Below are 27,168 nucleotides of genomic sequence, written 5' to 3'. Positions count from 1 at the left end.
AGTTCATCTGGGGAGTGAAAAATAATTCCAGGTTTAATATGCTACTTAAGAAAGGGATATTGTTGGCAGTAGTGACTATTTCCAAATTATCTGTAGGAAGCAGATATAAATCTTGCTATAAAATTCTCATCAGTACTTGAATCTGGCATGGGGGAGCTTATCTCTGCTGCTTGCTGTTTTGCTGCTGTTGAAGAAAAAATACAACAAATGTGAAAAATTAGACCCTTTAATAATGTGCCAAACTACTTTAAAAAAAGCCCAATTTTGAGGCTGGGAAAACACCAATGTAGTAGAGTCATCTAACAAACTCCAAAACACGAGAAAACTAACACAGGTTAAAAAGAACTAGCAGATTCATTTTGGTAATCTAAAACCATTCCAGGTGAAAGGTGGCATTACAAATTGTCTGTAACTTTTATTGAAGATGCGTTGTACATCTGTCCTGAACAATTCTCTGAGATCTTATATAGGTTTTGCCTCTACTGCATATATCGTTACTGGTAAGCGCTGTTATTCTTACCAAAGTGACCTTGAGGAAAATGACAGTTTTACAAATGACTAAATATAATGTCACAAATGGGAGAGAAAATGTGGTAATTACAGAGAAACAAGTTCAAGGTGGTTTGCATAGATCAAAGCCTGATGCTGATGCTCAGTGAGCTCCTGACAGTCAGAACACGGGGGGGTTTCAGAGTGATGGGCCCAGTTTCTGAGCAGGGGTCCCATCCCACGTGTGGTGGAGGCGCCTCTTGGGATTGTCTGGAGCTCTGCCCTTGTGAGTGGTACGAGTGTAATTCATGGTGATTGCAGAGATACAGCGATTGCAAATAGGGTCCGTCATTTGGAAACACCCTGTATAGGTTGGGACTAAAATCTTTGTTAAGCCTGTAATCTCTTCTATGTAATACAAGCACAAGGAAATGTTTGGGAGAAGAGCAATGGTCTTTTCTAGCAGTTCTCTGCAACCTGATTTTCGAGTGTCAGCTCAGGGTAGTAATATGGAATTGTATTCTGGCATTATATTTTACTTTCAGATGATACTTGAGTGAAATTTCCTTTATTTAGGGTCAAAGAAGCAGTTAGTAGAGCAGTTCAAGGGCTGGTCATTGGCTAGTCATTAAGGAGCCTGCGTCAGGTCTGCACACTACAGCTTAGAAATAACATTACTAATAGCGATAGCTGGTCTTTGATCCTCAAAGAGAAATAATGGTGCGGGTGTAAATGGCTTGGAGAAGAAATCCTGCTTCAAAGTGGAGAAAAGAAGTTCCAAGGTTCAATATAAACCTCTGTTCCCATTCAGTACTATGGTTCATGCTATCATAGACATCTAGTGTCTGAAAAATGGGACGATTCCCAAGTGAGAAGTCAGGAAATGTTTTCGTTTCCAAAGTGAGAGTTTCTTTCCATTCTTAGTGCAAATGGAGTCCATTGACTCAGTCGCACCCTGTGTGTTTGTCACACACCCAGATAATCCCATTTATTTCAATGCCATTGTGGTTGTCAATAAATGCTCATGTTTGTCTACATAGTTCTTTCCCTTTTTATAATACCATTGTTTTTTAAGTCCATTACCTCATATTTTGGATACAACCCTGATATATGTGCCCTGAAGGTAAAAAGTGAACTGCTTTGCTTTCTTACTGGTTCATCCATGTCTTAGTTCAGTTTAGTTTGTTCTATATTTTAGATTTCAGTAGTAAATCAATACTCTTCGGTTGTGATCAACAAAGATTGAAATGGTACATGAGTGGTAATATATTTTTGTGCTAGTGAAAACAGTTTCAAGTATTAACCATGTACAATTGACTGTAATGTTAAAAGATATGTGTGTATTTTCAGCTTGGGTGCATGGTGACCCCAGAAAGGTGATTTATCCAACCGACAGCTACGGGCAGTTCTGTGGTCAGAAAGATACCCCCAATGAGTGAGTACTAAATCCATTCACATACCTTGATTGCTCATGCACTATGAATATGATTTGAGGTTTCACATCTCTCTGTCTCCTGGGGGTTCTTGTGGGAAGTTGAAGAGACTTTAAGTGTATTTATTCCAAATAAAGTTCAGAAATAGCTTAGTTGCTCAGTGCAAATCTAGACCCAAATTATTACTGTAATGCAGTTATTTTCATCGTTCAGGGAATATTTTTGGTGACTGGCTGGGACAGCTTCTGACTGCCAGGGTTTGGACAGTTAATAACCTTCTGCCCACTTTGGCGCGAGTGGTCCTAAAGCATTGTAGACTGGTTCTTAGTTTTAATCAGTGTGCACCAAATAACAGCAAAGACCATAAGGAAAAATTCTTGGTCTTTTGTGGTGCTTACGGGTGCTGGCGGAGAGGAGACCGAGTGGTCTGGGAGACAGGCAGCTGTGGCTGTACCTTCCTTGGCAATACCAGCCAAACAGTTGTTTGCTTGGCTCTGTTTCCCAGTCTTTTTAAGTTTTGAGTTGTGGGAGTTATATTAATTAGTTGACATCAACAGAGTACTTCTACAGGAAAATAGCTACTCAGGAAAGGAAGATGTTACATTATTATTATTTTTTTTTTAAATCCAAATGTTTTATGAAATAATTTTAAAACTAGTTTGCTTTTTTTCCCCCACCTTCTCCCTTTTAAAATGTAAATGTTAGGCACCCTTTTTGCAGGGAGCACAACAGGAGCTGGTGTTTGATAACAGCTCTTTGCTGCTCTTTTCTTTTCCCGTTTAGTTCTCTGGGGAAAACCTGAGGACGACACTGTCCAGAGGGGCTCGGATGGGGAGGAGCAGGAGACAGGGAGTAGGACAGAGGCAGAGCGAGGACTCTGTGTCCTCTGGAGTGTTTTTGCAAAGCAAACAGACTGGGTAGTGTAGGGAGAGCTTGTTCCACCCTCCGACTAAGATTCTTCACATCAGCGGTTGAAGAGTCCAACTTCCCGAAGAGGAAAAACTGGGAGAAAAAGTTGTGGTGTTATGTGTGTTCCCCTCACTGCATCCCTTCTCTGCTCCCCTGTCCTTGTCCCTAACTTGTCCTTGTCCCCACTCTGATCTTCAGGAAGCACTAGCTGGGTGGGTTTGGGAGTCTCGGACATCCCTGCATGGTGTGGTGTGGCCAGATTCTGCTCTCCAAGTCTTATCATCCCCTCCCATTCTCTCTTTATACTCAGTTCTTCACTTTAGTTATTTCTTACAATGTTTCTTCCAGTTTGTATTCACAAATGTCCCTCCATGTATATGATTGCTGGAAAATAATACAGCTGATGAGACTGCGTTTTGGCACTTATTTGCTGCATTGGAGAGTTTCTTGTATGAGCCAAAAAACACATAATACAACCTCCTGGAGGTTACACATAATACAACCTGCCAGGAGGGCCCTCTGAACAAGTCCCTCCAGGCGTGGGCTGTTCTTGTCAGCCCTTCACTGGTGCCATTGTCAGATTGCTCAGATTCCCTGAAAGAAAGCAGTGTGACAAGTGAACCCAGGACTATGGGTTTCCAAAATCCCAAAGGACTTGGTCTGAGACTTTTTCCTTGGAAAGCGATCACAGTCTCTGTGTTTTGAATCTTGTGCTTGGGAAGAGCATTCCCAGCAATCTGACTGGGTGGAAAAGAGAAGCTGAAAACCAAGGCAACCCCCACAGCATATGCGAAAACTGAGTTGAAGTCCAATATGTTCCACACAGTCAGATGAATTCTACCTTGTGGTGTCATGTGAGTCTCTCTTAGGCCTCTTTGTGTCTCCCTGTAATCCATCCATTAATCTACACGTAATCTTTAAACTTCTTTTGCCTTCTACAGAGCACAGTGTAATAATGGAATACAACACAATGTCATTATAAAGGATACAGACTGAGTTCTAGGTGGCTGTTTTCTCGTGCTATTGTATGTGTTTAAACTTTCTTTTCCGCTGTCAATATCAGCAAGTGGACTAATACAAGAAGAAAAAAGATGTCAATAATGGCTTTGGGCAGCTCACAGGTTATGGATGCTTTCAAGAAACTGTGGAAGAACGATGACATTTCAGTCCAAAATGTTATTCTATTGATTTGAAGAAATAACAGCTAACGAAAGTGAATTGTTTTTGTCAGGATGCATGTTTGTTAAAGAGCACGTAGTAGAACATACCTCAGTGAAAACAATTTAACCTTGTAAAATGTCAGGCGGTGGAGCTAATACCAGTTTAAAGGGAGGGGACTGTGCTTAGATGGTGTCACCCGTTCTGCAGTTGGTGGGAAACACATGTGGGGGACATGGTGGCGAGAGCAGGAGCAGGTGGGCAAGGGGCATCTCCATAGTTAGTGCTGCCATCCCGTTATTGTCGTTCTGTGTCCTGGCCAGCTGCTCTCAGCTTCCAACCATAAAAAGGTTTTGATTGATTTTGGTGCCACCTTCTGATCAACAAAAAATAGGCAATTTTTACAGTGTGGCATTTGCTAATAGTCATTTTGCGTGTGGTACACACATAGTACATTCAGTGTAAGCAAAGGGCCACGGTGTTTTTTTTTTTTTGCAGGGGTATTTTATAGACCTCATGTCTCAGAGGCAGGACTACAGAGACCTATAACAGTGCCGGGCGTTGTGTCAGCTTAAAACCTTGCTGTGGAAAAAAAATAGCATTCTTTAGAACAAATACTTCTGGTTTCAGAAATGTCTTGGAATGGAGCATTCAGGGTCTGCTTGGGATTTCCTTTTTTGTCATGTGTTTGTGATATGGCCATTCATGATAACAGAAATTAAATAGTGATTTATGCTCTTAATGTTTGAATGGTAGATTCAAACATTATAGATATAGATATATATCTCTATATATCTATCTATAGATATATAGATATCTGTATATATATATATATATGTATATATAGATATATACATCCTATATATATATATAACATTAATTCTCTTATATCTGCTTCCATAGGAACAAGACGATTTTGTTTTACTTTAACATTCTGAAATGTGCCAGCCCCGTAGTGTTAATAAACCTACAGTGCCCTACAACACAGGTGAGTGAAATACAGAGAAAGAATACTTTTCCTGTCTCTTAGTCATACATTTGTTGGGATTAAAAATTTGCTGTTCTTATCCTTCAAAATACAATATGACTCATTTATAGATGATATGTAGCACACAGTCTCTGTAGCCTGTGATGGTCAGAAAAAATAGGTAGAAATGCACAAGATTGTGCATTTTTGATAAGAGTTGACAAGAAATGTCTGTTTAGTTGAATACAGCAATTTGTTACTTGTGAATTAATCACAGGCAGCTCTCCAGTAGTAACCAGTGCATGTAGAAAATAATTTTGATGGACATCTAGGGTTTTCCAGACAGGACATGTTCAAGGTGATGTGCATATCCTCAGTGACAGGCTGTGGTTAGAGCCCACGGCTCTTTCCAAAGTGAAGGTCTTCAAAGCCTGTTCTCACCTTATGCCGCAGCTTGCGCTCCCTTGGCTGTGCTGCAGCTTCTTGTGAAGCTGTGAAATACACCCGGTCACTGAGCCGTGTGGGATAAAATTACCCTCCTGATCTTTTTTACGTGAGACCCTTTTACTGATCTGGTTTGTTGAACAATTTCACAACCAGTTCTGTCAGCTCATCTTATGAGGCAACAGCCTGTGGCCTGGGGCAGGTCAGAGGAACTGGGTGCAGATCTGCTCTGATCCAGCTTCGCTGCCAAAAAAAACTGTAGTGTGTGTTCAAACTGCAGGTGACAGTGTGGTCTTAGCTGTCTTGACAACATTCAGTGAAGTCCAATATTAATTTGGATGAGGGTGGTTATATGGTAACCAGTTTACTGATTACAAATGTTAATTGTCTACTTATTTGACTATCATTTTAAAATGTTTCCCATTCCAGCTTGCCCTTACTCCTGGTCCCTATCCTTGATAGATGTTTCTGGCCTATCAGTTAGTGAGACCATATGGACTATTTGACACAGCTGAAGAGATGGAAATCTCCAGCAAGGAAGAGCAAGAACCCTCTTAACACTGACCAGTTGCTGTCAGAATGGAAACTTTCTCTATCAGCAGCAGATTTGCTTCAGGAATCCCCATCTGTCCACATGCAGACACCGACACTGTTGCCCTGCAGTCCTTAGACTCTGTTACTGGAACAATTCAGCTGTTCAGAAATACTGAGGTCATTGTGTGGGACTTGGCTGGTGCTGTGGTCAAGTTGGCAGTGGTCGTGAATCAAGTAAGGTGAAATGCTTGTTGAAGGAGAGTTTGGGGGAGCAGAGTAGTTATTGTGTTTATTTTCAAATATACAACAACTCCAAAACTGATCATGTTTTTGAATGCTGTTTGCTATTGCAGATGGTTAATTCTCTTGTCTTTTGTGAAGATGCTGGAGAAACATTTGTTTGATAATTCTTCTTCTGAACTGCAGACAGGGTCTTTCATTCCTGTCCCATTCATATCAAATAGCATGAGAAAGGAAAAAAAAAAAGCCACAAGAACTGGCATAGTTCTTTCAGCCTTTCAGTAAGACTATGGATTTGCAAACAGACTGTTAGGACAGTTCACTGGTTGTGCAGACAGCACGTTCCATTGCCCATTTTACAGCTGGGAAACTGAGGCCAGGGTTAAGTGTGTACTTGTTAGTCACCTGTTGTCCCACCAGGGACAAAACTCTTATTTCTTTGCTCCTTGGCTTGTGTGTAGCCCATAGGACTGTAGAGCTCATCTAGAATTCACATCTGCCCTGTTCTAAGGGTTAGTACAAGATCTGTTCCAAAATTCCTGTTGGTGAGTCATCTATGGTGGGATGCCCTTGAGGGGAAATACAGCTTTGTGTGCTTGGAGAACAGAGCTGTGCAAAGGGTGTTTGGATAGCACAGCTCTGGAAACAGAGAAGAGCCTTCTAGAAAAGGCTGAAACTTGCTAAAAAGATGGACTTCAAACTACCTCACAGTATTGAGGAACACTGAGGAGTCAGAACAGCTCAATACCTGCACGATTCCAGGGACCGGCAGAGCCTTCAGTGTGTGTTTGGGCAGCTCCTTCTGCATTGGGTAAATCTGAATCAGAACCTCCGTCCTCACTCGGTGTCTCACTGAAATCTGGTTGATAATGGCTGTACCTTGAGTGGTATGAATTTCGTTCCTGGCATGTGTGCCCCTCTTGCTTAGTAACTAGGGGAGATTCATCATTAGTGAGTAGTAGAAAGTCACCTTTGAGTGATTTACATCTGACTTGACTCGAATTATATCTGTGGAGCTGTATTTGACTGAAGGGACTGTGTAGGAGGGTTGAACAATTTTAGCTACATGAGACATTATTTTTTAAAAGTTCTCTTTATAACTGTAATAGAAATAAACTACATGTATCCTGTGAAAGTAGCTGCTGCACCACCCTGCTCAGATACGCTGCTACTGAAGGGAGTAGGGGAGGACCTGACAGATTTTCCCCTCGTGTTTTAATAAAAAGGGTACATTTATCACCTGAGAACATAAGAAGATACCAGAGTGTCTTGATATGCCAGATATGAGGAGAAACTTTGAAAGTGTATTCTATTAAAGAATTTCAGAAGTATTCATCTAGGGATTCAAAGGGGAATATATGCCCCTTTCTAAATACTTCAGTACACAGTACTGAAGCAATTCCATACAACAGTGTGCTTTTATAAGTGGCCTTTGTCTTGCTTTTTAATTGCACTGACTTTCCTTAACCCTCTGTACCCCCAGTCTATCTTTACTCCTTTTTTTATTTGTTCTTTTCTTGCAGCTTTGTGTCTCAAAGTGCCCAGACAGGTTTGCAACTTACATTGATGTCCAGGCTTCCTACAGATATAGACCAGATCAGTGGAACTACTTCAGGCAGTTCTGCAAACCTGGTTTTAACAATCCTCGCAAGGTGTGTATGTATCAGTAGGTGACAGAATACATTTTTTTTTTAAGTAGTGTGTAATATGCATGGTTTTACTAGGCTACATCAAAGCTTTGAATTATTCTGGTTTCCTCCTGTAAGGAGTTGCCTCATATATGTGGTTTGGCACTGGTTTAGTCAGGGGCAAAGGTCTTGTTTGCACACCAAATCCCCCACTCTTTCAGTGATTACTGTTTGCTTAACGAATATCTGCAGCTGCCCGTGCAGTTGCAGTGCTGTGGGCAGCAGCATCCTTTAGAACTTGGGTATTCCACCGTGGGAGAGTAGAGTGGCTGAAACCAGGTCTTGAGGCTCCTGGGTGCTCTAGAGCTGCTTAGTACTTTAGCTACAAAAATCAATCGATCCTTGATTTTGCACTCACATGTACTGCATTGTTTGTGGCATCTGTAAAACACCTTGCAATTCAGCTGGATTAATTGTGTTAAATTCTTACTCTTCTTTAAGAGAAAAGGTGAAGGGCAGGCAAAGAACAATTGCCCACTCACTTCTGGCTTAGCTGCTGGTCCAAAGTGAGCAAATCTTTTCTTTCTTTGTCACTAGGAAGGGAAAAAATAGTCTTTTCCCAAATCACGGTGACAGTTTGGATTCTCATGTGCATCATAAATGTATGTCGCAGTTTCACCAGTCAAGTTTGGGGAGGAGGCTGCCAAGCCCAGTTTAGGGCTTTTTCTCACACTGGGTGAGAAATGAAAAACGTGTGGTTATTCTTCTATGTTTTCAGCATTCCTGTTTTTCCTCTTTTTAGTCTGTTGCTCAAGTCCTACGTGATGAAGATTGTCCTTCGATGATCATTCCAAGCAGGCCTTGTGAGTGGTTCTACTTCTTACACACATCTTCACAGATTATGAGCGTTCACATTAAAGCACAACTCCAGTCTGAAAAGTGTTTTGTGGTGAGGTCGAGGTCGATAGGTACTGTCTGTTACCTGACGATGACATCCATTCAATTTGAAGCGGTTTAAAAGAATCAAGATTTCTTACTATTTTTTGTGCCATCTGTGAACATCCAGCCTGTGATTGGGTCAGGCTGAGTTCTTTCCTGCTCTTGAGTCATCACTGATAACAAAAGTTTTACAGCTCAAATTGTGTCTTCCAAAACATGTGAGCAAACAGCCCCATTAGCACTGGGAAAATGCAGGGCAGACTTGGATTAAGGGGCCAAAAAGTGGTTTTGTAACTGTGGTCAGCAAGTATTTCTGAGCAGATAACCACAGGTCATCTGAGCTGCAGAAGTGTAATACCAAGACTATCTGTCACTGACCCAGAAGCTCATGCAAATGAGAAATTGCTGTTTATTTTCCCATTATTTCAAATAGGCACCATGTAAACCAGGGACAGGTTATCAAAAGGAGAAAATATGGAATACGTTAAAAAAATGTAATAAAATGGCTGTACTGACCCAAAAAACAAAAAATAATTAGCAAAGAAGCTATTATCTTATTTTAGACTACAACAAGGGGCAAAGATTACAGAAGGAGGAAAAGAGATCTTAGTTATTTCCTCAGAATAATTGGTGGGGAAGATGTTCTAGACTGAATATTGAACCCTAGCATCAGTATTTTCTGGAACCTGTTAAGGAAAGCACAGAATTGTTATATCAAGTTAAAGTACAGCTGTGCGGGAGGACTGACCTTTGGAATGGAAACCAGGATTTTCTGCAGCAAGGAGCAGGGCAACATAAATGAGGATGTGAACACCTCTCCTTTTTTCTTTCTTTTATAATATCCTCTTCACTCTGTCTAGTCAATAGTTTCTATCTTTTTTCCATTGCTTCCTCTCCACGAATATCTAGTGATAGTGGCTGGAACTGCAGCTTCCCTGGCACATAAGGAATGGGCACTTGCTGTTACTTGTTGGTTTTGATACTAGTACCATTTGTGACCCGTCACGTTGAGTCTGTCCCTGGGGGCTGGTTTGATTATTACCATGAAATGACATATTTGAGCAGCTGCAGTTTTTGTAAGCTGCCCAGATACTGACAGAGAGTAAATTCCACATTTATTACAAATTCTTAAACGGCTACAGATACTACTGCTGTTATTTGGTAGCACCTAGAATCTCCAGTTAAAAACTATGATCCCACCATACCTGAGCTTGGACAAAAAGTCCCAGAGCATAAAAATAATAATCTTGAATATAATGGCTCTTCCAAGAGCCAAAGTCAACATATTGTTAGATAATCAGTTGAAAAACAATTGGCTGTGAATCTGAAATGATTTAAATATGTTACAAAAGACAAGTGATGAAAGTGGAGCTTGACATGAAATGTAATATGCATGCTTTGTTTTAATGTTTTGAATAGTTCTTAAGAGATGCTTCCCAGACTTCTCCACCAAGAATGGTGTGCTAACCGTGGCAAACCAGACTACGTTCAAGGATGGAAGAGGGAAAACAAGAAATGTCACTGATCTCAGGGAAGCTGCAAAGTAGGTTTTACCCTTCTTTAGTGCTTGCTTGTTGGATTCTGAGATTGTGAAATAATTTAGGAATTAAAAAATCTGTTGTAGCAAATGGCCGAGAGTACCCGGGCAAGACTTGCTACAAATGTTCTCTCTGTGAAGTTCCATCAGGAAAACCAGCACTGCGGTATGCAGAAATGAGCCAGGAGCCAAGAGGCTTAGTCTGATTGTCTCAGAGTGGCTGTCAATTTTTAAATAGTTCTTGTTTTTCCTAGCAAAAAGTAGAACTAAAGAAAGCTAAAGGAGATTCAAAATGAAATTCTTATGCCGCAGGACTCAGGCCAAATCAGTAATGGCCTCGGTTTTTCCACCAGTGCAGGCTGTCTCAGTACTGAGGGCACCTCACCCCGTCAGAGTCCTCCTGGTTTTAGGACATGTCTAAAGGTTAAAAGCGAAGTACTGGACTCTGGTGCATGACAACACGTCCCTTGCAGAGGGACAGGAAGCATCTCCAGTCCTGGGAATCAGCCAGGATGGGAGAATACTGCAGCAATAGGCTCAGTTTGCAGCTGGTGCCAGTCCCAGCCTGTCTGGAGCTCAGGGCACCTCACCTCACGGTCACACCTGCACCTCGGCACGTTCCTTTCTCTGGTACCTGCAGCTACATAGTCTGTTCTTTGATAAGCAGATCCTTCATGTTGTCTTAGGAAAACATTAATATGGGCAAGCGCTTCGCCAGATAGGAAGACAGTTCCATAAATTTAGTGTTTTGCTTCCCTGAGCTGTTTTCTGCTGCTCAGCTGTTGGCAGTTCCAGAGTCAGAACTGCTGGGCTCTTGGTACACTGCAGTTCTCAATAGCAGACACTTTTATTGTGACATAATAAGCAACTATATCTGGCGGTAATTAGTACTCATAAAGCTTTTTTTAATAAAGCTTTTTCAGAATTTTTTTAGGCAGTTTTTTTTCTTTGATGAACTATGATTGATTTTGGCTTGGTTAAAGAACTGGAGGATAGTAATATACTCTTATCACTAGCAAAGATATTACAAATTCTTTCACTTCATTTATTTGTTGTTTAAATACATTCTGCTTTTCTAACTAAAGCAACCTCTTCTTTGGTTTCTCTTTCTTCAGCGGCATCAATAATGTCCTGGATGCAAGATCAGTTGGAATGAAAATTTTTGAAGACTATGCCATTTCTTGGTATTGGATTTTAATGTAAGATTTTTCATGGGTATTTTTAATTTTTCCAAACTCACTTTGGAGCATGCAGGGAATTAAAAAATAAATCATGTATGTGTTTGTTACCAATCCTACTTTTAAACTCAAAGAGCAACTGTAATATCCTTTCATCACATGGTAATAACTTTGTTGTGGTTCTGTACCTGAGGTAAGGATAGCTCAGCATACAGACATAGCCTGTCAGCTGATCTGGAGTAGCTTTTAATATGGGAAAATGCATCATGCTAAGAAACCTTTAAAGGACTACGATTTAGACCAGCTTACAAAGGTTTAACTAAGCTGATATCCTTTTTCTTGTCCCTCTGCCCATCTGGCTTATTTTGCCCGAAACATCTGGTTTTGATGGTTTATGCTGAGGCTGACCCATTTTTTTATCTTTGTTAACTGACTAAATAAGCTGGGAACATTGAGAAGTTACTGAACACAGGCAAGAAGAGATTTTAAGTTTTTCTGAGTCTGTACTAATAACAAAATTCCAATGTAACACCTACTAAAAATTCTGAGAAATGAAATGTTCTGTGAAGCGTCTGAGCTGGATGGTTTTTGGATGGGATTTTTGTTCACTTTGCTTTATTCACATTGCTTTAGAAGGCCTCGTTGGGTAAAAAGGTCTTTCACAGTTATTTTTTGCTTTCTGACTTGCTTTCTGAGAATGAAATGAAAACAAGTATTTCCTTACCACAGACTTGATAAAGACACTCTGCAGACGTGTTTTGCAGGGGCCTCATTAATAGCTCTTAAGAGTTTGTTTTTATGCATCACAATGCCCTGATCATTTCCTCTTATGATGGGTAGAGTCACTGGTTTTCCTCCTAAACTTAATTCTTTTTTTTTTTCTAGGAAAGCTCGTAGAATGTTACTTTACTAACATTGTTTCTTTGCAAGTAGGGATTTTTAATGGAGGACATAAACCAGCAACCTCCACACACACAGTTATTCCTCCAGTTTAACTTTCTGTGCCGTAGACTGGACCATGACCTGAAAAAGGCCGTGAGTTGTTCAGCTGGTGTAAATTAGCAAATAGTCATTGTGCTGGTCTTGCTCAGCCAACCTGGAACCTGGTGTATACCAACATTTCTGGCTCTGCCCTGTGTGATCATCACAAATAAGTTATTTGTTTCTAACAGCACGTAATAGCCATGAGCATGTATTTCATAAGGAAGATTGTGAAATACATTTTTACAAATCATTCTCTTATGTGAGAAGAAGTTACCTGTATTTGGGGTACCAGGCATGCAAGAAAGTGAAGCTTCTCACTCTTGTTTACACTCTGTGTGTGTTTCTTGTCATTCCAGTGGGCTGTTCATTGCAATGATTGTGAGTCTGCTCTTCCTTGTGTTATTGAGGTTCATGGCTGGGGTTCTCTTCTGGATTTTCATCTTTGGTGTGATTGGAATTATAGGTTATGGTAAGTGTAATCTAGCCTCTGAGGCTATTTTTCCTTATTGCTGAAGTTTTGGCAAGGAAAATCAGTAATTACATCAATTAAGTGGTACAACTGGGAGAATTAATGCCTAGTTTTAGACACAGTTAAGTGATAAGGGCTTAAATGGCAGTGAAATGTAGTAAGAATCCAGCTGTGCTGATATTTAGCACCAGATATAGTAACCTGAATTATGTACCCACAGTATGCTTGGTCTGTATTCACTTGTACTGATATTTCTTTTCTATACATGTAATGTTATAACTGACTAGTCTCACAGTAATGCATATTTGGTTTTTGCTTACCTGACATGCTGAGGACAAACATTTGGCTTGTGCAAGTTTGTTTTTATTTAAACTTGTCTTTGCACTCTTCAGAAACATTCGTTTTATATTGATTGTTTTTTAAAAGGCATCTGGCATTGTTACTGGGAGTATGATCATCTCAAAGGAATACCTGGATCTGACCTCACTGTTTACGATATTGGATTCCAGACAGACTTCAGAGTGTACCTGCAGCTGAGGCAAACATGGTTAGCGTTTAGTAAGTGCCCTTTAAACTTGGTATCTGTAAATGTATGTTCAGGAGAATCAATCACTGTCTTGCTCTGGTTTCTGCCTTGTTAAATCTCCTTCTCTACATATGTTGCTCAGAGGAGAAAGCAGAATTCTCTTTCTCTGTATTGTGCAAAAATCTACTTGTTTTTGCAAGGAGACTGGTGTATTTTAAGAGTTGATTAAGCAATCACACTAGTGATGAGAGTGAAAATGCTTGTGTTATTAGCATTCTATTTCCTGCGTGTTCAGTCTTCATCACGGGGAAGCAGAAGGCAATCACTACATTAGTCCTGGTGTAGTTGCATAAGGCATTTTCCTCTCCTAATCTGTTGATTCTCCCTCTTTGAGGGCCCCAGAAATTAAATTAATAGGTCTACACATTTTTGTAGAGCTGTTTACATAAAGGTCACTGAATTTCCTTGGAGCCTGATCTGAGACTGTGGAATGAACAATTGCAAATTTCATCACCTTTATTTTCAAAAGTGCATCATTACCTTCTCTTGCAAGGGCAATGTATTTAAAACAAAATCCTGCTGGAATGAGACAGCCTGCAGCATATGCATCCCTCCCCAGGGAAAGGGGCGGAGGAGAGAACAAATACTTGTCAAATTACTTGCATTGCCATTACTGCTCTATTAGAAGGCACACAGACACCAACTGATGATGAATGGGACATAACTAAAACATTGCCTCTCCCTATTGGTGACTAAATTAATAGCGCAGTAGTTTACTGCTTAAATCACCTCTCTCTGCTTTGCGTGTTCATTTAACTCTATGTTGGATCATTGAGCTCATGAGGCATCCTCTACATATTGCTGAGGCAGTGCTTTTTAATATGCTATCCCTAGAGAATAATAGGGCTTTATTTTGTTTTTCCTTGTAACTCTCCAAGCTCTGATACTCAGCAGCCAATGTCTAGTTTATCTAGAGGTCAGTGTCACTTTCAGATGAGTAAGTTGAGGTAATAAGGAATTAAATTACTTTTCCAAAGTCACACAGTAAATCAGTTAAATATCCTTGAGGAAAACATGGGTCCTCTTAGTCCTAATTTAGAACTCATCGTGTACTGACACTGCTTTCCTTTTTCACAATGTTTGGGACAAGCTGCATTAACTTAAGAGAGCTGAACTGGAATGAGACCAGTTTTAAAGAAACCTGGTTGTGTATTCCTTCATGGGGAGCTGTATCAAAATAGGGTCTGAAATGCATGTAACAAAACCTTTGTTCTGCACAAAGTCTGTGGCTCGGAGCAGCACAGCGGTCACTGGCCACCTGCAGTTCTGGTGGCCGGGGGTGCTGCTCATACCTGGGATCGTAATCTGACATCTGTGACTGTTCCCTGTCTGGATTCTGAGACTGTGTCTAAGCTTTGGGGCCTGAAGCCAGTTTCCATGTCCCTTTGCAAACCTCCATACAAGCCAGGGTTTAGGAATACTGTCCCTTCTGTCGTCTTCTCCTTCCACAAAACTTCTTTTCAGCTGGAGAAACTGGGTCCTGCTGTGTCCAAACATCCGCAGCGGCTGGGCTGATTTACAGGTGGTCTGAGTGTCTGAAGTGCCCAGAATTAATGGCTGTGTCTGTCCGGGGAGGTGTGCTTCAGACATTAAAGACTCTGTCTTCTCTAAATGAAGTCTGGAGAATTTCATTAGTTTCTACTGCAGAAGGAGGTTTTGAACTGACACAAATAGAAATCAAACTGACAGAGACTCTTTAAACCAGATCTGGGTTATGATTCAAACACTGCTCAAAACTGAGAGAGGAAATGTTCTGGGACATGGTGCTTTCAACCCTCTGACCTCAGAGCAAGTTTGTGTGATTCCAGCAGCACAGCTGGAAGGTGAAAAAAAATGTGTCCCTAACTGCCCTGTCTTAGCCTCTTCTTCTTTTTTACTCAAATAAGGTGAAAGGAGCTCATGCCAGGTTAATACTCAAACCAACCTGTTGATTTGAGTACATCTAAATGTTAGAATAATATATATATTGGGAAAAATGCACTCTTCATTAAAAAGTTGATGCTTCATCTCCATTCTATTTATTTTATTTATCTAAATACTACAAATTATCAGCATTAGAATATAAATATGCAAAATGCTTGTTTATGAAAAGTAGAATTTAAGAGTGGGCGATATCTAAGGCCAAATATTACAGTCACATTTAAGTAAATTATTATCTTTGTCTGAGAATGATCCGTTTTTCTTCTAAATTTATAAATACTAATGTCAGGGTCTTGCACACTCTGACTAACTCTCTGATGCAGAATTTCCCTACACTGGAACATACAAAACTATGAAATGGGATTGAAGACTGGCAGGTACAGTGCGAGAAAGAGAGAACTGCTCTAGCAGAGAATTGTATGGAGTTCCTGAACTATAGTATAAAATACAAGCAAAACAAAAAGCAATTTACAGAGACAGGATGTTGGTTTGTTTCTTGATAGATCTAACTTTGTGTGTTTGTTTACAGTGATAATACTTTGTGTTGTTGAGGTCATAATCATACTGATGCTGATCTTCCTAAGGAATCGTATCCGGATTGCTATTGCACTTTTGAAGGAAGGTAGTAGGTAGGTTGGTTTGATTTTAATATAGTTTGAATTTTATTAAATGATCTCTAGAGTACACTGTTCTTGAGCTTCATCTTCCGCTACCAAGGGCATAAAGTAGGGGGTTAAAATACAACACCGGACTTGCTGAGCTGAACAGGCAACATGAGGAATGACAGTTTTCTGGTAATGAGGGTGTGCTTACAAGAGGTTTCTCTTTTGCAGTCAGATATTTCTTATCTCTCAGCCCCCTGCCTTAAGGGTACATTCCAGTGGTACCGCAGACCCTCAGTGCAAGGTGTTATCAGCAGAAATGCCAAGTGTGGTATGGTGCTCACAGGAGCCTGGGACTGCAGCTGCCAATTCTGCTCAGTCCTTGGGTTGTCTCTGGAGTGACTTACTAGTGGTAGAACATGGATGTTGTTTTGGCCGTGGCTTTTATTTAGGAAAGACTGAATTCTTCTGTCTTAAATCAAAGTTTTGTGTGGACATGCATGAATGTGCAGAGAGAACAGGAGACTTCCATCACCAGACACTGTAGCATGGTGCACTCCAAGTGCTTCATGCCAGCTCTGAGCACAGAAGGAGACAGAGTAGGGTGTGAGAGCTGAAGGCCTGGGAGACCTCGTCATTTTGTGTGTCCTGAAATCTGCACAGACTTTGTTTGAGAGTGGCTCCTGTTTTACACAGTGGCAACATTTAGTTATTTTATTATTTTTTTTTTTAATTGGAATATAACAAAGTAGGAATGGACTTAAATCATCAGACCACTGGATTTCATTGCAAACAGGCAAAGCTCTCGTAGGCCTGGGAAGCAGAGCTCTGTTGTTAGAGCACACGGAATTAGTTCTGAGTTTACCTGTGTGCTCCTACTTGTAGTTTTCTGTCATCTCCATTGACATCATGGCCCCCAGGAGTCAGGATTTGGGATTTTTGTAATGGAATTAAGAAATACTGAAATTCTACCCTCAGCCAGGTACCTGTTTCCTGTCATATGGTACTGTGCAATTAGACCATAGCAATTTATTTTGGCAGCACTTAATTATACTCTTTAATTCCTGTTCATTAAAACATTCTGCAACACTTTTGTTCACAGCCCTGACAGGTAGAAGGATTTCAGAAAGTTCATAAACTTCCTGCTGAGAAGTAATAACATTCTGTAGTTCTTTAGCAGCATGGAAAGGTCACTTGAGAGTGATGTTTTTTATTCTCATGCATAATGCATGAGGTGAAACACTGTATATCGTTGCTGTAAACCTAACAGACCATGCCCTGTGTTCAGGTAGATGAAAAATAAGCTGCTAATGACTGGAAATCAAATTACATTTTTCAATGCCTTTTAACTAACTACTCTTTCAAAAATATTACAACTATAATGCTAATAATTGACTTGAAATCCATGGTTAGAAACAATTATAATTTGTAAGTGAGTTTGTTGGACTAACTGTCCGTGGTGTTGGAGGTAACCGAAGGCCCACCATGAGCTGCTGAACGCTGCTCATGTGCAGTGGTTGTTTCTCAGACAGTATAAGGCTCTGTCCTCGTTTGTGACTCTGGACTTTTGCTCTGGACCCCTTGATTGCATGTGACAGGTCCCTTGTATTCCCCCAGCATTTACTAGTTTAGTGGCAGGAACTGGATAAATTTGGCTCCTTTTACATTCTAGAAACTGCCTTCTATAAAACAAATAACGTCAGAAGGGCCACGAATCATAGGAAAAATACTATAGAAATAATAAGAGAAAAACGGCTTGTGGTAAGCTTTACAGGGCCACTGGAAAGAAAATTCAGAGTAATGGGAGAGGTGGATGACAGGAGTGTAAAGGAGTGAAAGGCCAGTCGTTCAGTCACAGACAGGTGTGAGCATGTCCTGGCCTTACAAAGGCGAGTTGAGTGTCCCTGCCCCAAAACAGTGAGAACTTAAGGCAGGAAAGGGCCTGGGAACAGAGTCCTCAAGTACAAAGTGGCAAGAGGTGATTTCAGGTGTGCAGGAGCTGAGGGAAGAGTGTGGGAGCTGAGCAGAACCGAACAGGGAAATAAGGGGTCAGCAGGGAGAGGTGACTGAAAGGTCTGTGACATGGAGAGAGCTGAATCTGGGAAGCAGATGGATAAGGAGGACACAGAAGACAGACTTGAACCTGGCAAGTTGATAAAGGTGACTAAAGTTGATAAAAGCGGGGTGGTAGAAATGACAAAGTGAAGATGTGAAGACATTTGAAGAAAGAACCTGCAGTATTGTGAGATCTCAGCACTATATTATGCTGCTGCTGACAAGGAGCTCAAAGTAAAAAGGATGATGCTAGAAGAGGACTGACAAAGAACTTGTCTCTTAAATTGTTGCAGCTTACTGATATGTTTTGTTTCTTTCATAGGGCTATTGGCTATATAATGTCTACGTTGTTCTACCCAATTGTCACCTTCGTTCTCATTGCAATTTGTATTTCCTACTGGGCTGTGACAGCTGTGTATCCTTCTGTCTGTGTGCCTCTCTGGAAGAACAGTCTTCTGGTCCTCAAGGCCAGATGATTCTCTGCTTTTCACCTTCACCAAACCAGCATTTAGAGGGCTATTTGGTCACTTAGCACTTGCTGCGCTGATGCACTGTTCTCACGGCACATTTGCACATGATGTACAAATTTCATTTCATTAAAAAGAACTGGACTAAAATTCATGCCAAGGCAGAGGGATAAGACAAGACCTTCTGTGCTACATCAGTCTGACTTTAAGGGGTGCAAAAAGGGCCCTCAGCAAAGAGTGAATGTGGCCTTTAAGGTGCTGTGTGCTCCGAAGGTTCAATGTTAGTGATCTCTGAGCTGGGATGGGCTTCAGGTGAGTTTTGTTCAGAAAAGTGTAGGAAAGAAGTGAGAGAATGTACAGTGCACCGAGTCCTCTCTAAATTGCATAACAGCAACCACTGTCTATTCCCAGAACTGCAAGGGCTTGGCGAGGTATCAGAAAGGGGAAAATTGCCTTTGGAAAACAAATGGGGCTTTTACATGCAAAGAGGGGCAGTTATTGCTGTTCAGGACAATGTTAATTTATGCTTATGCTCTGTGTCTGCTTCTACCCAAATACGAACTGTCGAAGAACAATGCATAATCTGCTTTGTCAAAGCTGATGTGCAGGAGAGACTGAGTCACCTTTCCAGGTTATTCCCCTTGCCCGTTCTGGTCAGGGGTTATTACGGGTCCGGGATGGAGTTTGCTTCGGTTTGTCTATCAGCCCTTCACACACATCTCTGCATAGCAAGGTCAGTTTTTCTGTTACCTGCACAAGTTCTTTAGCCAGTCATTACCCCCTGCAGAATCCTCAGTTGCTCAAAGCCTACAGTTCTGTGATTCCTCCTTAAAATATTTCATTCAGTTTTCTGGCTACATCGGGAGAACCTGTATATAAAGTAATGGCTAATCAAACACTGTGCAAGTATGCAAATCTGACGTGTGACCCAGAGGTAAGTGTAATAAATACCTGTAGTGAGAGCTATACTAATTGCATTTCTTAATCAGGATTAAATGCAGTGCTAGTAGAAAATGTGTATATTTTAAGTAATGATTCCTCATGTTAAAACTGAAAATAGCACTTAGTGTTCAGATAACGGTTATTTGTTCAAAGCAGTTTACAGATACAATTTTTCCTACTAAACTGTCCTGCGAGGTGGGTAAATATTAACCATTCTCATTGATAGGGTGAGAAAAGATGACACAGAAGTATAGGTTTCTTTGGAAAGGTGTTCTTGAACTCATGAGAATTCTGTTTCGTGGTCCTCAAAAGGCAATGGAAGATTTGAAAGCTGTGCCTCAGACTTGCCCAAGGAGCAGCCGTGTTTTGAAGCAGAGGCTTAGCTGCTTCTGGCACAGCAAAGACCTTTATGAAGCTCCAAAAATATTTGTCTTTTTTTCGTTTTGTCCTCCATCAAATGTTTTGACTTGACTGTGGGGCTGAATTCAAATATTTTTTTTTTTAAAACTGGAAATATTTATCAAATGTTACATCAGGATTCTTTTCAGGTATTTACATTTCAGTGTACTGCTGTGGTTATGTATATCCCAAACAATTGCCCACCCTACTGATGTCTGAACAGTAAAAAAGAAAGGGATTAGAAATCGGCTGCTTTTCTTTCATGCCCAAACTGAAATGAAAAGAACATGAAATGAACATGAAATGAACAATAGAAAGAGGGAAAAGTAATTCCATGTAACGACTACTCCTGTTTTAATACTCTGAGATAGGTAAGAGAAGTTGCGACCACATCCACAGCTTGTGTAAAATAGCACAGCTCACTTGATTTCAATTCAACTGTGGTGATTTACCCAAATTGCCTCTGCTTTTCAAATATATATATATATATATATATATATATATATATATATATATTTTTTTTTTTTTAAATGTGAGCAGATTTTTTTAAATGAAAATTAAACATTTATGTGTCTTAGAAGTAGATTTCTGAAACTCACATTCCATGTATGTAGGTTTCAGGCATGGGGTGAACAGCCCTGTTTGCAAACTGCATAATTTAGAGTTAAGCATCTGCATAAGACATTAATACAAATCCTTAAATATGTGAACAGGTAACATAGTGTTGGAGTGCAGTGCTGACTGCTCTAATGAAACATCAAGCAGAATTATATTATTTGTATTAAACTGCTAAACTTCAGAGAATGTATACACACAATTCATTGCTTATCATTGTGTTATTTTTCTTTCTGTACAGACTTTTAATAGAACCAATGTGACTAAAGTGTGTCCGGGTGCTCAATGTACTTTTGCGTTTTATGGAGGAGAAAGCCTGTACCATAAGTACATCTTCATCTTCCAGTTGGCCAACGCCTTTGTCTTTCTCTGGCTGGTGAACTTTGCAATTGCACTGGGTCAGTGTACCCTTGCTGGTGCCTTTGCCTCGTATTACTGGGCCTATCGAAAACCAGCTGATATTCCACTGTGGCCACTCTTCTCTTCATTTGGACGAGCAATACGGTAAGACTGTGGAGCTGGATGCGAGTCTTGTCACGTATCCAACAAGTGCTCTTTTTACCTCTAGGGAGGCCAGACTTAGAATATCAAATGAAAATGATTAGTCAGCATTGTGGTTTAACCCTGGTGGGCAGCCGAGCTCCACGCAGCCACTTGCTCGGTCCCCCACAGTGGCTGTGACACAGAATTGGAAGGGTAAAAGTGTGAAAACATATAGGCTCAGATAAAGGCAATTTTACATAAAGCGAAGCTGTGTGTGCAAGCAGCACGAAGCAGGGGATTCATTCCCTGCTCCCTATCGCAGGCGGGTGTTCAGCTGTCCCCAGGACAGTAGGACTTCAGCACATGGCACGGTGACTTGGGAGGACAAACACCCTGACTCTGAACACTCCTCCTTTCTCCATCTTCCCTGCAACTTTTCTTGCTGCATCCTCTTGTGGGATGTCCCATGGGCCGGTGGGGTCAGCTGTCCCGCTTTGTCCCCTCCCAGCCCCTGTGCAACCCCAGCCTGCTCTGGCGGGGCAGCGGCAGGACCAGAAAAGGCCTTGATGCTGCTCAGCCACAGCTAAAACACGGGTGTGTTACCAACATAAATCCAAATCGTAGCACCATACAAGCTGCTGTGAAGAAAATTAACACTGTTCCATCCAAACCTGGTACAGTCAGGAAAATGTAGTTGTTGGGGAAGGCTGGATCCTGAATCCCAATGGCAACAAGGCTGTGGCAGCTCTGTCCCTTGGGTCTGTCCAACTACAAGGCTGAGCAGGTGTTCCCAGTAGGTGCACTCACCCACATATATGTGTACAACATGTACATAGACAGTTGGCCACACAGACTGACAGACAGATGCAGCACTTACACAAACACCAACAGCTTCATCCCGTTCTTCTCTGGTGGATCAGGGTGAAGGTCCATTAGCAAATGTAATTCCCACTAATGGACCTTCCTCCAGTTACAGTTTTATTTATATATATATATATATATATATACACACACATGCACGTACATATGTAATTGTACATATACACATATGTGCAACATAACAGTTACTTATTTTGTTTTAGGTACCATACAGGTTCGCTGGCATTTGGAGCCTTAATTCTTGCAATTGTCCAGCTTATTAGAGTAATACTGGAGTACTTGGATCACAAACTGAAAGGTGAGATTTTTGAATTTATTGTAGGTTATTAAGACCTCCTTTGGTAAATTCCTTACTTTCCCAAGTTGTTTTTTCAGCAATGAAAAGAGATTCATTTCACATTATTTTAGCCATTGTAGGATCATTGAAGCCCGTGAATTTGTGCTGCTTTACCCAAATTGACTCTATGTCCTTGGGAACTTAATGCAGAGTTCATGCAGGATGTGGATCTGGTCTAATTGAAAGCTAGTAAGCTAAATTTGGTTGAGAGAGTCCATATCCAGAAGAAATAACGTTTCCACTTCTGTCACAATTTAAGGTTTTCTTCCGAATAGCTTTCTGTGTTCTGAATACTGCTTATGAGTTCCATGTATGATGTACTCTCCTTTTTTTCAGGTACACAGAACTCCTTCACTAGATTCCTACTCTGCTGCCTCAAATGCTGTTTCTGGTGTTTGGAAAAATTCTTAAAATTTATAAACAGAAATGCCTACATCATGGTATGTGCTGCCTCTGCATGTGCTCTTCCCTATCTGGGACACTAAAATACTCTAACCACTACTAGTTGATCAACACCCACCAGTGCTAGAATCTGCTGAATAAATAATGGGATTTCTGGGAGTTTTCAGGAAATGCATGTGGTCCTACCATGAAGAAGTAAGATCTCTTTTTCTCTACTTATATATTCAGCTTCCTTTCATGCCTGTCCTTGTCCCTTCCCCTCACCTCCCAAAGTAAGTGGTTCAGCACCTGAAATCCTGATTTCAACAGAAACATGAGCTTGTTTCATGCTGCATGTTGGTGACACTTCTGTCTGGAGGCGGTGTTTGAATGAGGGGGTCAGAAGGCACATGGTATCTGTATTTCCTTGTGGAAGTTAAAAGCACAAACTCTTCTAGCAGCAGTGATATTACTCTAAAATAACCCTTCTTAGCTTCCAAAGAGAAATTCCAGATTTTCACCTAATTAAACGTATGTAGATTTCAGCCTAGAATGTCCTGACTTGAAGAAGTTTCAGTGATTGAATGGTACAGTCACAGCCTTGTCTCAAAGGAGGTGGCTGTAATGGGTCCACTATAACCCATGGTCATGCAATTGATTTTTCAAATTAATGCCATCTTGAAGAGAAAGTTTTCTTTTTGACTGTCTTGTTTACAGTTTACAAACTGGCTGCACTAAGGGCTGTTCTAGTAAATCTTATCCTTGTGGGCACTATTCCAGGAAGAAGAAATTATTTTGCTCCTGAGTAACTTTAGCTGCTTTAGTTTGTGCTGATATAAATCCACTGACTTTGATACTGGTGTTGCTGATTTCTTCTTGAACGAGAGTAGCATCAGGTCCAAGGAGATACCTACAGGGGTCAAGTCTCTCCTGTTCTACAAGTGCCTGTTGCTTTCTGCTTGCTGTAAACCCTTCCACTGACTCTAAACCCTGTCTCCTTCTCTGGAGACATTCAAACCCACCTGGACACATTCCTGTGCAATCTACTCTGGGTGAACCTGCTTTAGTAGGTGGGTTGGACTAGATGATCTCCAGAGGTCCCTTCCAACCCCAACCACTCTGTGATTCTGTAACTCAGTGTAGGTCACTAGCAAAGCGAGAAGAATCTCTCAGCAAATACCTTGTTTGTTCTGCTTGGCAAACTAAGTACTGAGCTTACTGCCTGCAAGATCACAAGGGCTGACATGCTCAGCACCAGATGATTTGAAGGGGGAAGGTGGATAATATTCTGTCCCTGCCTGGTGGGAAGCGTTGAGAGGTAGCAGGTGACAGGGGGAAGTGCTTGGTGTTTGTCTCAGTTTAAGGCCATGTATTAGAGAGAGCTATGCTTTACATGCAATAAGATTCTGGCATACAAGGAGGTATCCTAGTTATTTAAAATACTTAACAGCTACTTTATTTTGCAGATTGCCATATACGGTAAAAACTTCTGCACCTCGGCAAAGGAAGCGTTCTTTCTGCTCATGCGGAACGTGGTGAGGTAAGGGGCCATCTGCAGTCCTCAGAAGTGTCAGGATTTCCTGCTGTTGCGCTCTGAACATACATTTGTTTCCTCTCCCATGTCTCCTTCAAACATCGTTGTAAACTGTGGCTGTCCTCAGCCATGTCCCTCACTTCTGAATGGTGTGTAACCACAGGCTGGCCAGCACAGCCACCTCTGCCAAGCTGATAGAACAGCTCCACCTTCGGTTCCATTCAGAGCATCGTCTCACTATCCTTGGTGCTTTTGCTCTTAGTCAGCAAGAGCAATAGATAAAAGCCAGGCATATAATTTTATTGTTCCAAATGGAGATTTTAAAAATCTTGGATATTTTGCTAATTCTGAATTGACAGGTTAATAATGACTTGTTCTCTTTAATATTTCTTAATGTTTCTCTTTCATGGTAGTCAGTGCTGTATATTACCATACCCATAGCCTTCAGTGCTGTCAAGAGGCTGATGATACAAAGCTCAGTTTCCATCCCATTATTTACCTGCAGTTTCTGATAAGTCAGGCTGGCAGGACTTTGAGCAGAACCTTCCTGCTGTTGCTTTCAGTTGGAGCTGCAGATTTACTGACAGTTTTTCTGTCTACCTTCATCTGTGATTTTCTCCCTGCTTTGAGGCCTCCTGCCTTTGGTCTTGTACCATGATCTCTAAAAATAGCGGATTTGTCATGTTATGGGGTCAGATGTGGCCAGATAGGACTGAGTGAAAAGAAAACCTACCAGCAATCCACACAACCATTGCTTCTTGTTTGGCTGTGTACCTTTCCAACACTAGTGGGACAGCTGAAATAAAAATGCTGTGATGTTTTGGTTTGGTTTATTTAACCCCCCTTCACGTGCTGCAGCAGTATCGCCACATCAAGGCCTAACTCAACCAGAGGCTTGGAGCTCTTTGCCTGGTGGGATTAGGCTGTAACAAAGCCCAGCTCAGCGCTGGTTCTGCCTTGTGTTGTCAGGCTATGAAACCAGCAGAAGGCGGCTTCTTGGTCACATTCTGTCAACTATTCGTAGCTCTGAGGAGAAAGAATATAAATGTCTGGTTTGTGATGGTTATGTGTCATCTGTCCTTTGCTGAACAGAGTTGCAGTTCTGGACAAAGTTACAGACTTTCTTTTGTTCCTGGGGAAGATTCTCGTGGCCGGTGGTGTAGGTAAGCTAATTGATATTTTCTGAATGTATGTTTTATTTTCTGGCATCATAGCTGGATCAAACCAATTCACACCCATTGTCAGCCCCAGTTGGTTATCGTTTCTAAGAACTGAACAGAATTGCAGTTGAGGTGTCCCTGGCAGCAGACAGTGTGGGGACAAGAGGAGGGGCTGCAGGGCTGCAGATGGACCCCACGCTGTGCTACATTCAAGCCCATTATAGCTATAAGCTATAGTAAAAGAAATAGAATATTTCTAGCATACTTATAGGGTTTTCTTAGTTCTCAGTAAAAAGCAAAATATATTATTCATGTTTTTCTGTGACAGAAAAGTGATTTTCTTTTAATGAAACACTTTCAGAAATTCAAGTTGGCAGTATTTCCTTGTGGTTCTTCTGAATTGTCACAGCAGTTTCAAAACAGTATTTTACAAATAGCTGTATTTTGTATTCTGTATGCTTTAAAAAATTACCGATGAATTATATTTTAAACAAAAGTTGATAATGAGTTCCAAGAACAGATGTAAAATATTTTGTATTGTTGTAGAATGACTTTCAAACTGGGGTAGCAAATTTGATTTGAAACATATCCTCTGAAATGTAAGCCATGAAATACTGAAATTAACTCATGTCTCTGTCTTCTTCAAGAGTAAATTCTCTGCGTGATTTCTGTTGTAGATGCATTGGTCTGATCTAGTCATGCTTACCACTAGCGCTGCCATTTCTCCTTTTATTCTGAAATAGCTGTATATCTTAAAGCAATAAAATTTCAAGCAGCAGATTTTTTTTTCTCAGTCTATTTTGTAAAAGATCCACCCAATGGTCTTTGTTATCCCGTGTCACTGTCTTGTCATTATTTATTCATTTTGCCATTAAATCCAGTAGAATGATGAAACAAAAAAATTAATAAACACGTCTCTCTGGGCCAATTAATATCTTTATGGTTATTGATTCATTTACATATTTCTTCTGTCAGAATAGAGATCCTGCAGATAATTAGTATTGATGAGTTTACTGTTTACAAACTCTTATTTGAACCAGCCTTGCGCCTGCTGTTGTGTCTCAGCACTCGTTGGGTGACGAGGCCTCCGTGGCAGCGCGGGATCACTGATGCTCTGTTCTCCTCGCAGGCGTCCTCGCGTTCTTCTTCTTCACCCGCAGAATTCCGCTCTTTGCGCAGGAGGCCCCCGCGCTCAACTACTACTGGGTACCATTGCTGGTAAGGCAGCGCCTGGTCCCTGCAGACGTGCTCAGGCTGCCCGGGGCTCGGCTGGTGGCAGCTCCAGTTGTCCTCATGCTTTCCCGTGACACGGAGGTGGGGACTGGTCTGTGCTCGAGTCCTCTGGAGCCTCCAGGCACCACAGTGACTCTGCACCCGCAGAAAAACGGGGTGTAACAGCTGCTCTCCTCAGCCCCCTGACAGCAAAGGCTGGTGCTGAGGGACTGATGACACTGGGGCCTTACGATGCATCTCAGTCTCCTTTTGTAGCCCCCAGAAATTTGGAAACATGTCCAAGATGAGTAGTTCTTTAGAATAATTTGGAAGGAGTTCAGGATATTCTTGGCATATACTCTGTTTGAGGATTGAAACGGCTCCAGTTTGGCAGCTGGAAAACCAGTGGCTACTGCATGTTGGGACACAGTGTCTTGAACATGTGATTCCTTTCCAAGCAGAAGTAGCTTTTGGTAGAATTACAGAGCTGCCATTAAATCCTCCCACTTTTGCTTAGCAGACTAGGCTTCTGATTTGTGTTAACACTGCCACGTTGGTCCCAAATTAAATTTGGGGTTTTGTTGTGGTTTGGTTTTTGCAGACGGTCATTATTGGCTCCTACCTAGTTGCACACGGGTTCTTCAGCGTCTATGCAATGTGTGTTGACACACTTTTCCTCTGCTTTTG

The 27,168-nt window shown here is 41.2% G+C and overlaps 1 protein-coding gene across 4 annotated transcripts in view; it reads left to right on the top strand.

Annotated features, from left to right (window-relative positions):
• The window catches only part of SLC44A5 (solute carrier family 44 member 5), an 82,144-nt gene that overhangs the window by 49,148 nt on the left and 5,828 nt on the right, over positions 1-27,168 (top strand). For 3 of the 4 annotated variants that reach the window (XM_065071875.1, XM_065071874.1, XM_021296757.2), the window contains exons 4-21: positions 1,840-1,924; positions 4,893-4,977; positions 7,698-7,826; positions 8,605-8,665; positions 10,161-10,284; positions 11,394-11,477; positions 12,797-12,909; positions 13,336-13,467; positions 15,945-16,044; positions 18,395-18,487; positions 19,386-19,473; positions 20,737-20,999; positions 22,061-22,155; positions 22,531-22,634; positions 24,042-24,115; positions 25,202-25,272; positions 26,399-26,487; positions 27,083-27,167. In XM_065071875.1, the coding sequence (XP_064927947.1) occupies positions 1,840-1,924; positions 4,893-4,977; positions 7,698-7,826; positions 8,605-8,665; positions 10,161-10,284; positions 11,394-11,477; positions 12,797-12,909; positions 13,336-13,467; positions 15,945-16,044; positions 18,395-18,487; positions 19,386-19,473; positions 20,737-20,999; positions 22,061-22,155; positions 22,531-22,634; positions 24,042-24,115; positions 25,202-25,272; positions 26,399-26,487; positions 27,083-27,167 (1,875 nt within the window). Of the gene's footprint in view, positions 1-1,839; positions 1,925-4,892; positions 4,978-5,920; positions 6,169-7,697; positions 7,827-8,604; positions 8,666-10,160; positions 10,285-11,393; positions 11,478-12,796; positions 12,910-13,335; positions 13,468-15,944; positions 16,045-18,394; positions 18,488-19,385; positions 19,474-20,736; positions 21,000-22,060; positions 22,156-22,530; positions 22,635-24,041; positions 24,116-25,201; positions 25,273-26,398; positions 26,488-27,082; position 27,168 lie in introns of those variants that run through there. The other variant, XM_065071876.1, reaches the window with a different exon arrangement.

This window comes from Columba livia, chromosome 8 (assembly GCF_036013475.1).
Source record: "Columba livia isolate bColLiv1 breed racing homer chromosome 8, bColLiv1.pat.W.v2, whole genome shotgun sequence".
NCBI classification, from domain to species: Eukaryota; Metazoa; Chordata; class Aves; order Columbiformes; family Columbidae; genus Columba; species Columba livia.
This window is presented reverse-complemented; position numbering and strand designations above follow the sequence as displayed.